This window comes from Platichthys flesus, chromosome 15, assembly GCF_949316205.1.
Source record: "Platichthys flesus chromosome 15, fPlaFle2.1, whole genome shotgun sequence".
NCBI classification, from domain to species: Eukaryota; Metazoa; Chordata; class Actinopteri; order Pleuronectiformes; family Pleuronectidae; genus Platichthys; species Platichthys flesus.
The window spans coordinates 8,789,138-8,799,787 of record NC_084959.1 but is presented as its reverse complement, the minus strand read 5'-3'; the positions used below and the strand labels follow the sequence as shown (position 1 = coordinate 8,799,787).

The following is a 10,650-nucleotide window of genomic DNA, read 5'->3' as shown; positions in this document are numbered from 1 at the left end:
AGAAGGGATCAGTGAGTAGCAGCGAGCAGGCTGCAGACCTCTTAAATGATTGACTAAGGGATGTGGCCATGCATTCTGTGATATAACTTACTACTGTTATGTAAAATACTTTTGCTTAGCAGCAAGCATGCTACAGACCAAAGACTAGACAATGTAGGTACGCATCCTGCTACAGGACATACTGTTATGTGAAATATCTGTGTGTGGCAGACCTCAAGTTATCTACTAAGCAGATCAAAGCACCCAGCCATCCAAATGCAGAATTTATATGACTGAAAGATTTGCTATTAGAGCATTGGCACTCCAGGTCTTTTAAGCTTAGATGATATTGTCTAAGCCTGGGCGAACTCAAAGCTTGAAGGCTGCTGAAGATCAACAACCCATGGCCTTCACCGAGGATTCATAGATCAGGGAAGGAGCATTGGAAGCAGCTCAGATGAGAAGGGAGTGTGAGGTGTACCGGTGGGACAGAAGTCTGCATCATTTGAATAGTAGGTGGAGGCGAAAGATAAACCAAGATCCTGACATGGCCTTTCCTTTGTCATTTGGGAACAAAGGCTCATCTTGCCTCGCTCTAGGAATCCATTGGAGATGTCGGCTTATAGAAGAGTCAGAACTGGTAGTGAATTTGACGCACCAGAGGAACCCATGGAAAGCAGCCATGAATATGGCTTCTAATAAAGCATCTACATATGACCAAACCCCAAAGCACTAAGTGGATCACCAGCTTGTGCATTAAAGGCACTGAGAGGGGAAGGCACCTATCATTGCTTCATGGATGTTCTTTTTAAGGCAATTGAAGAGGAGACGAATGGGGGGTTTCCGAGCAGGCTACAAACTGAAGGATCTTTACATCTTGAACGATACCTGCTACAGAAGCTTTGATGGATGAAGACATGTATGTTAATATTAACATACTTGCCAAGTTGTTCCATGGAAACAGGTAACACTACAGAGAAACACACCCACACGCACACAAAATATTTTTTCATGTGATGCTGTGTGTGTGTATTAGGCGGTACGTACAACTGACTGTATTTCCTCTGCAACAGCTGATATTGTACCTCCTGTGACTGCCTGCACCTGTCGCTGTGCGTCATGCCTCTTTCTTTCTCTCTCTCTCTCTCTCTCTCTCTCTCTCGCTCTCTCTCTCTCACACACACACACACACACACACACACACACAAACACACACATACACAGGGTTATCTCCCCCACTTCAGAGGACATTACACAGACGTACATTCATTTCCTAGAAACTTAATTTAACCATTACCATATGCTACTTGTCTAACCTTTAGTCTCACTGTTACGTAACCTTGCAGCCTCTACTCAAATTAAATCTCCAGTGTGCAGGATGTATGGGAATCCATCAGCAATGAAACATATTATATTAAGTTCTCATTAAACAGTTGTTATTTAGTTGTCTTAAAATTACCTCTTTGTAACCACAGTAGGAGCATGTCCTCTTCCAAGGAGTCTACCATGTTACCCTGCCATGTTTCTACTGTAACCCAGAACTAACCAGAGATCGGCTCTAGAGAAGGTCTTCTGTACTTTTACGTTACTTGGCGACCACCGTAGGATCTCGTACACACTTGGAAGTGTTACTTACCTCAGAGTTATGCTCAGTTATACAACTTCACTGCTAGATGCCACTCAATCCTACACACTTAATCTTTAGAATGTTCTAATTCAAACCAGGTTGGGTAATTCTGGAAAAACTAGCAAGAGCAGGCTACACTTTGAAAATATGCAATCGATGTAAGTCTTGAAGTATGTGGCTTATTACACATCAGTGAGGTCTAGACATTGAGCAAGTTTGTTTGGCCAAATGACTCCACAGTTGCTTGACTAATTTGTAATAGAGAGTAAGCTATGAATACTTTTCTAAGATAGGAAGCTAATTTGTTATAAAAACATTCTTCTTCACGTTCATATCGTTTTCTCAACTAGTGTGATCACAGGAGACCGACCCACAAACTGTTCTAACTCTAACCTAAAGTAAAACCCAATCATACCTTCAACTTAAAGCTTGTCTTACAATGTTACGATCTACATTATGGGATACTTGCTTTTTGTTAAGGTCCCCATAAGGTGAGTAAAACGCACACCCACTAAGCAACACAATAGATTTGCCAACTTTCAATCTTTTATTTACAACATGTTCAACAGCTTATGAATAAATATGTACAAGGGTGAGATGACATTCATGTGACTCTGTTGGAGGTAGAAACTAGAATCCTTTGCTTCTGAAACGTTCAGTCTCAACAAAGCTTGTTTAAGATCTGTCTAAATGTCCCGAGATAGAGCCACAAATCCCTGTCAAATAAACAATGACAAACTGTGCGTGTTTCAGTGCTGCTTAAAATCTGATGTGACATATATTAACAGACATGATACAAAAAGCAAAGCAAAACAACTCTTAGTTCAACCCTTGTTCTTCCACGAGAACCAGGTATTGTGGTTTTTTTATACACAGTGCCTGTAAATTCAGACAATCGTTGGAAGGCATTTAAAACTCACGTTTTCTGCTATTCTACAATCCCAAATCCAATAAAAATGTTCAGGCTATTTGGTGATTCTAAAACTTTTTACATTATAGTAAACTAGAAATATCCAATGGCATGTTTTCAAGTTTTAAAAGGCACAGTCAACAATCACATGAATCACTTATATTTGTGCACAAAACACACAGACAGACACATGCAAATCATATTTACAGCACACAATCAGCAATAATTGATCCTCATCCTCTTTTTTTAAAAAGATTAAATAATGATCTGTACATGTAGAGGCAGAGCTGGGAAAGACACTTTTTAAGCCTTGTTTGTTTGTTTGTTTGTTGGTTTTTAAGCAAGATCACATAAAACGTCGGAACGGATTCTTCCGAACCTTGGTGGTAGGATGGGATATCTGCGTTTTTTGACAGGCTCACCAATTTCATATTCCAAAAATAATTTATGAATCTTGAAAACAAGAATCAGACATATTTTAGGGACTGATAAGTATGAGTAGGTGCAATTTAATGAAGCTTAATTGAATAACAGGCATCTGTCGGGCCTTGATGGAGGTATCCTCTCTATTGAGTGCCATTAGTTTCCAAAATGTGATGGGTCTTGGGCTGTAATGTCTTTGGGGTCTGATGCTCTTCTCACTACCAAATATTTAATACCAAATGTCCAAATACCTCAGCCTTCAACCAAGTTCCAGTTCCAAATGAAAAATTAAACTAAAAGTGTGTGTCATCTGATTATTATGTCTTTACAGAGAGTGTATCCGACGATGTTATGGAAACATGTAGTGATATCACTACAAAGAAATTATCTCCGGAGCACTGTCTGGCAGATAATAAAGTTGTTACTAGAGAAGAGCTACAGCAGATAGGATTAACGAGTCGAAAGATAATGATGAGGTTTAGAGACAGAGCGAGAAAGAAAAATACCCAACAGATTCACAGAGTACAGGGAGAGAAAGATCAGTTATGATAGAGACGGGTTTGGCTCTCAGATCTTTATCTAACACATAGATACACACCAGTAAATGATTTTGGACCTTGCAGCCATGAGGTTTATCAAAAGGGAATGAAAAACTGGCAGCTTGGCCGCAGGTAGTATATGTCTGAGCTATTATACATTTATATAAATGTTTTAATTCATGAACATGTATATTTGCTCAACTTAAAGGTCCTGATACCTTTTTTCTCCTTCAGGTTTTTACTGTGAATGATGTGATCCTAATAAAACGTCTATATATTTCCTTTACTGGGACTCTGTGCGTGTTTGTGTGTGTGTGTGTGTTTGTGTGTTTAATCGGATCAGTCGATCAACACCTGTTGAAGCAGATCAGCTGAGTTTCTATCTCATAGTAAATCAGTAGTTTAAAAGTCTGTGCCACACTGCCAGGGGATATAAGTTTCCAGATTCCTAAAAATTATCATCATTTCTGTGTTGACATGGTGAAACTATTTTTAATACATGTCTAGTACTTTTCCAGGAAATTTCTCTTGTGGTTTTCTTTCACATAAATATGTCAAATTATTCCAAGGGGAACCCCAGAATATGTTTTATTTTGAAGCCGTCCTTGGCTGAACAAATTGAGACTCTCTGTCGTAAACAATATATGGTTTCATTAGGATTGTTCCCTTTTTAGACATAAATATTTTAGTCTATATTTATCTTTGAAGACAGGTTGTCAGGTTGTCAAAGTGCAGAATAAACATGTTTTCATATGAATCTTAGTTCTACAAACTGCCAAGGCTGTTTTCAATAAATTAACATTGTGGAATGCAAGAGCAAAAAGTGTATTTTCATTCAGGTTTTTTGTTATTTTATTATCGAGCAGTTATTAAAGACTTTCTATTTATTTAACAGTACACATCTAGCAACGTATGTGTCCTGTATTTCAGGACCACACCATATGAAGTCGATTATAACATTGACTTTCTGTTCTCCATTTCTTATAAAGACGGGATGAACCATTTATTGGTGCTTTGACTCTGAACCCCTCAGTAAACTACATGTCTTGATCTTTCTCTCTGTTGTCCACCAGTATGTAGGTGTTTTGTGTGTGTGTGTGTCTGTGTGTGTGTGTGTTTTTACAGTTTACGATCCTGGCTGCAACTAGATTTCCCTGAATGGGATAATAAAGATACTCTGAACTTTGAACAAAACAACAAAAACACCTTCCAATGATAAACCTGTTTGTTGAAGCTCCTAATGTTTGGTTTCACATACACTTTCTTTACGTAAGAAGCTCAAAAGATTAAATCTGATACTTCTGCGTGGTTTACCTGAGTATTTGCCTTTGCAATCTCAGAGCCCATCAGAATATCTTTGGGCTGCCAGGGTAGACAGCTGATATCCAGGCCAAGAGTCCATACTCCGTTCATTGTACACTGATAACTGTCCAACTAGTTTATTTCATCAAATGTTTCTCCAAAAAACTAACTGCAATAGCCTTTGTAGGTATTTTGGCTAATCTCTATTAGATATTGGCATGTGAATTCAGATAAATTAAAAAAGTAATAGTCAATGTGTTTTTGTTAGTTGCTCTACCCTGCAGGCAACCAAAGCCGACTCAAACGTAATTGGTCAAACTAGAAACAGAAACCAGAAGGCTCCCAGCCCTTCTGCATGTGAATATGCAGAAACTCCTCATAGAATTAAACAGTGAACACAAGTTCAGCCCAGTAACATTGACACAAACAAACTCAACAGGGTATTTCCGAACACAGCTTCATTGACCTGGTGTTTAGTGCTCAATGTGAATTCTAAAAATGCTATTTGGTCAAGTGATTGAAGCCAGGCTGTCCTTACAGATCCCGTTAGCAGAGCCATTGGCCTGTTGGTTCGTCAAAGAACCTGGAGCGACTTCTACAACCTGCTGGCAGGAAGACGTCCCAGGAGGCACAGTGAGTGGGCTGTCTCTTTCAGAGCTCTCCAGACTGCCCTCCCATCCTGACCTCTGGTGAATCTCCAGCCCTCCAGCACCATTCAGGTCCGAATCCCCATTCTTCCTACCCGGGGCCTTCGAGAAGCAATCTCTACCTCTGCTCCATCCCCATCTGCTCCTCCCTCCCCTGCCTCCCCACTTGCCCCTCAAACAGAGTATTTCCTGAAAGGCGTATCGGAAGTCCGGGCTTCGGCAGTAGATGAGCGGGTTGAAGGCTGAGTTGGAGTATCCCAGCCAGTTGAGGAGTCTGAAGAGCAGCGTAATTTCGCCCAAGTCGAGGAAGGTCTTGAGGATGTTGAGGATGAAGAAGGGTAGCCAACACAGAGTGAAGGTTCCCATGATAATCCCCAGAGTTTTTACGGCCTTATGCTCCTTGAGACAGAACTTTAGACGCTTTGCCGCAGAGTGCTTTGTTTCCATTTTTTCTATCCCTGCTCTGTTCTTTCCTCCCTTTTCTTCTTCCCCATTGTCCACACCTCTTGGTTTCTGCATGTTTGGGCTGTCCTCTCCTGCTTGATCCCCCATGTCAGTTCCCACCCGTAGTTTGTTCATTGCGGGACTGTCGTCGGGATAAGCCAGCTGCGCGGTGTAATGCAAGTTGTAGAAGTGCTTCTCCCTCCCCCTGATCTTCTTCAGCTGTTTCCGGGCCTCCTGGAACACCCGTGCGTACACGAAAATCATCACAACCAGTGGCAGGTAGAACGACACTATTGAGGAAGACACAGCGTACAGCACGTTGGTGTTGAATTCACAGCAGTTAGTGTCATTTAAGCAGCGCAAAGTTTCCTCATCCTCTGACTGCCACCACTCCATTTTGATGGGTAGGAAGGAGATGAGGGAGGCCACTATCCACACCCCGAGAATCGCCGCCAAGGCCCGACCCCTGTCAGGAGGAGACAAGTAAGTCCAATATTACACATTAAGTCAGAAGCGTATGGACATTGTACAACACAACCACAACACTATGTCAACTTCTTGGTCATACCTGGTGAGCAGCATTGGGTAACGTAGTGGCAAGGTGATGGCGAGGTAGCGGTCCAGAGCGATCACACACAGTGTTTCGATACTGGCTGTCACGCACAGCACGTCTGTCGCTGTCCAAAACTCACACATGACGTTTCCAAAGTGCCAGCCCCCCAGCAGGATGTTACTGGAACCAAAAGGCACCACAACCAAGCCCATGATGAGGTCAGCGACAGCCAGAGAGGCGATGAAGAGGTTGGTGACAGTCTGAAGCCGCTGGAACCGCAGGATGACGGTAATCACCAGGATGTTACCTTCAGAGAGGAAAACAAACATTAAATGACATGTTAGTAAAAGGGAAATTAGAATATTGTCTTAATCAGTTGCAATAGTAGCATTTGTTGATTACCTGAAATTATGAAAGGTTTTGTAACTTACCAAAAACTATGGCCAGAACCAGAATGGCCATTGCAGCAACGAGCAGCACATGCAGCACGTGCTCTGGCTCCAAGACCAGTGAAGAGTTGTTGGAATGGGATTGGTTTGCTGGTGTTGACATAGTGCTCACAGGCTCCATGATCTACGTTTACAACACAGAGAACAACATAGCTTCATGCATTATGCTTACGACAAAGAAAAAGTAATGTCACAGCCTCGTACTTGGGCCGTGACACAGATGGAAGACACACAATTTCTTGCGTTAGAAGTGTTTGCGCTACTGAATTTGACTTGTATCTTTATAAGGAACATTGGCGGAGCACCAGAGAGATAGGTGGCTTGAGTTTGTAAATTTGTTTGGAAGAAGTGCATTTAGTACTATGCACTGTTTGTGGGATTTGCAGGGCTCAGTATCGAAGAGCACAATCTGAATCTCCTCCATGTTTACTGTTGTTGTGGTGTTGTTCGGTTTTTGTTGGTCAAGAAGAGTCTAAGAGTTTCTCCTTCCTCCCTCGGTGTTGATCATTCAAGTGTCATCAGACAGGACAACAGTCTCTGTGGAAGGTGTCTGACAGGTAGATTTTTAATTAAGTCCTTGCACTGTTATGCAAGTTTCCTATATAGTCCTACAAACTAAAATAGGCTGCAGTTTACCTGCAATCTGAAACATATATTTCCTTGGGCCAATCTATACCAGGATTTATTGCGCTTTCGTGATTAAGAAGTTATACTGCTGGCAAGTGACAAGACGTCCGATTCTTGAATATCATGCTTTAATGAGCTAATTCTACTCATGTTAAAAAAACAAGGGTCTTTTAATCTTCTCATCGTGTCAAACTGTATCTCTGTTCCTAGACATCAGCAGTTAGGGTTGGATAAGTTGTGTTTGTGTTTGTGTGCCAGCTGTAAAGGTACTTGTAACCCAGCAGCTGAAATAACCTTTGTGTGAGTGTAGAAGCACAGAATGACCTGTCTGGACTGGATCACACAAATCAATGCATGAAATATAAATTTTTGCCATGTGCATTTTATATTACTTTAATTTAATTTAATAATCATGCTTTCTCATAGTGTGCAGAAGAAAAGTTAGTTGAAAGTCATTTGTTTTTATTTAAGGGTGTGCTGGTTGAGCATAAGCGGCTTTGACACCTGATGATCCCTGTTCACTGTTCTTTCTGATTGTCCTGTGACGGTCGGGGGAATGGAATGTACGGTGAGTCATGGTCTTACACTGTTACCGTTTGAGCTTCGCACAACGGTTCATTCATTTTTGTGTGGTTCTTGTACACGTAGTTAGAGGAGAACAGAGTGAGCAGTTTGTTCTTCTGATGCGCCTCCAGCGGTTGTCTGGTTAATTGGCTCTTCTGTGTACAAGCACACTTGGCTTTATGTGTATCCAGACTTTACGCAATCCCAGCCCTTCACAACACATTAATGCCAGTTGTAAATAGACCCATTGATTCACTCTTGTTTACCCATTTCTCCTGTGGTAAATGAGCAGACTGTTGAATTTTGGGATGCATTTCAAAACGTCAGGGTGGAACATGATGGGATTATTTTTCTATGAATAATCATCTCTCAAGCGGAGCAGTACACTGTCATAACAGACCCATTCCAAGCCAGCATATATTAATATAGGTATGTTGCCAGTCATTTTTTCTACCATCACAACAGCAGCGCGTTTGTGTTAAAGTTTGTCGTCATCAAGTGTCTGGAACTTTTGCGTCTAGAGAGATCGAGGACGAGCCAGCGTGCGGTGCAAATGATGGATCTGCCTAAAAAATTTTAATAAATTTTTCATTACTGCTTTTAATCATCTGTTTCAATTTGAATGGACAAATCCAGCACAAGCTACTCCTCAAACATAATGATAACAGGCAATAATTCCAGAAATAATTTCATCTTTATTGTATTTTCTGAAAAGGTCAGTGAACTTGTTGCTTTCATCGTGGATCCCGAAGAGTAACCACCCTTTACTGCGACAGACCTTTTGTGTTTCCTAATGTCCACTACTGACCCGAGTGATCAGATCAATAATCTGGGCGTCTACCTGCACCATGACAAATAGTCATGCATGCAAATGAGGCTCTGCTCTATACCCTCTCTGTTTAAACAGTTACACACATACAAATACAAATACACACACACTTGGCCATTTCTCTAAAGCCAAGACGTAAACACAAACGGTTCACTGAGACATAAATACCATGATCTTTAGGCAGGGGAAGCTGGGTGGTGGCGGCTACACTGAGCACTTTATCACACACAAAATGCCCACATAGTACCTGCAGAAAACACAAACGCACAGGCAAAAGTGCATGTACAAACAGAGGGATTACACATGCACACAGAGCAGCTTTTGTAGTGACAAGTAAAATAAACTGACGACAGTAGACAAAACTGTGAGGGAGAAGAGACACAAATGTTCTGGTTACATCGTCAGAAAACTTTTTGTTGTCCTGATAAAACCAATGATCCCGGAAAACAGACAGAAATATGTGAACATCTTGTTTATTGTCGTACTACACCCTCCACCCCAGCCCATCCCTGATCCATATTGATTTCACTTTGTCCTGACACTGGTCACAACCATTTAATTTGATATTACCCAAGCAGGATGGTATATATTCTAGATAAACTAAATATCAAACAACTGCTGCACCTTGAAATCTTCTCTGAATTCTGCACTATGTCACATCTACATTGTCACAAGTAGTATCGCCACTCTGCAGTGTGTGTTGTTTACTGCACAAGTTCAACATACTGAGGGAAGGAGCCTCTATAATGTTGTTGGTCACTGTCAAACTATCACTTCCTGCAAATACATATGCAAATGTTATGCCACTGCCTGACAATATTAGCATTACAGAACAACATCATGTGCTGTTTTCATTCCTCTTGTCTGTGGTTGGGATATGTTCAGTGCTTTTGAATAAACAGTCATTTCAGACCTGTTGATATACCCAAACTAATAAGAGCTAGACTTTATTAACCTGGCTTTTGTTGTCCTAGCCACTGTACCCAGTCTGACTTGTAACCGAAATTCAGAACCAAACTAATTCAATTCACAAATTTTATTTTTGGCGTGATTATGAGTAGGACTGAGTATCAAATAAAATGTCATATCTGTAGCCCAGATCCACAAATACCAATTTCCCTCATAATAATCTGTATAAGGTGCAATTTTATGTCACAAATTTCACATTCAACTGTCACATGCATTGTATCTTAAATATTATCCACCATAGATACGTTGATTGTACTAACCAGCTCATTGACACGAGCCATTTTCATAAATGCCAATTAGTAATAAGTAAAAGATAATAAAATGAATATTTTCTAAATATTTGAGAAATTAGAGTTTTAACATATGCACTAAATGTGTTTTTAAAAGCTTTAACTTTTTATTATGTATATCATATCGTAACATTTAAATAACTCTATTATACAGATTAAATGAATGAAATAATTTGTACTCACTTTCCTTACTGTGTACCAAAGGTATAATATTAAATATGTATATATATTGTATGCATGAAGCACATATGAAGCCAGTCACTTTTCCTACCTCCAGGCTCCGTCCCTTTCTTCACAGTCCGGTGATTTTTTAATCCTGAGGCCTTTAAATCCACCCAAAGTATCATCATAATGTGATTGTCAGCAGCTTTTAGTCTCCTTCCTGTTTTGCTGTGTTATGAATGTCTGGTTCTGTGTGTGACACTCACACACACACACACACACACTGGGTCGCTGCCTCTCTCATGTATCGACACGCACCTCGGCTCTCGACCACAC

At 40.7% G+C, this 10,650-nt stretch overlaps 1 protein-coding gene across 2 annotated transcripts; it reads right to left on the bottom strand.

The window, feature by feature from the left end:
• Nucleotides 1-2,130: 2,130 nt before the first annotated feature.
• On the bottom strand, nucleotides 2,131-10,239 carry LOC133969937 (beta-2 adrenergic receptor-like). Of its 2 annotated transcripts, XM_062406670.1 has the most exons (4): nucleotides 9,062-10,239; nucleotides 6,856-6,997; nucleotides 6,440-6,731; nucleotides 2,131-6,337 (listed from the first exon to the last, which is right to left on the bottom strand). In XM_062406670.1, the coding sequence occupies exons 1-4, from the start codon at nucleotides 9,062-9,064 to the stop codon at nucleotides 5,290-5,292; spliced, it is 1,485 nt and encodes a 494-aa protein (XP_062262654.1). In that variant the 5' UTR covers nucleotides 9,065-10,239; the 3' UTR covers nucleotides 2,131-5,289. The 2 variants fall into 2 exon arrangements, with proteins under 2 accessions (XP_062262654.1, XP_062262656.1); XM_062406672.1 differs by having other exon boundaries at nucleotides 6,856-10,239.
• Between the last annotated feature and the right edge of the window lie 411 nt (nucleotides 10,240-10,650).

What these genes read in the sequence shown, in the direction of transcription:
- LOC133969937 (XM_062406670.1), bottom strand. An exon ending in GGTTCTGGCCATAGTTTTTG is followed by an intron (nt 6,732 to 6,855) that starts GTAAGTTACAAA and finishes TCCTCTCTGAAG; the next exon opens with GTAACATCCTGGTGATTACC. An exon ending in TACCCAATGCTGCTCACCAG is followed by an intron (nt 6,338 to 6,439) that starts GTATGACCAAGA and finishes TCCTCCTGACAG; the next exon opens with GGGTCGGGCCTTGGCGGCGA.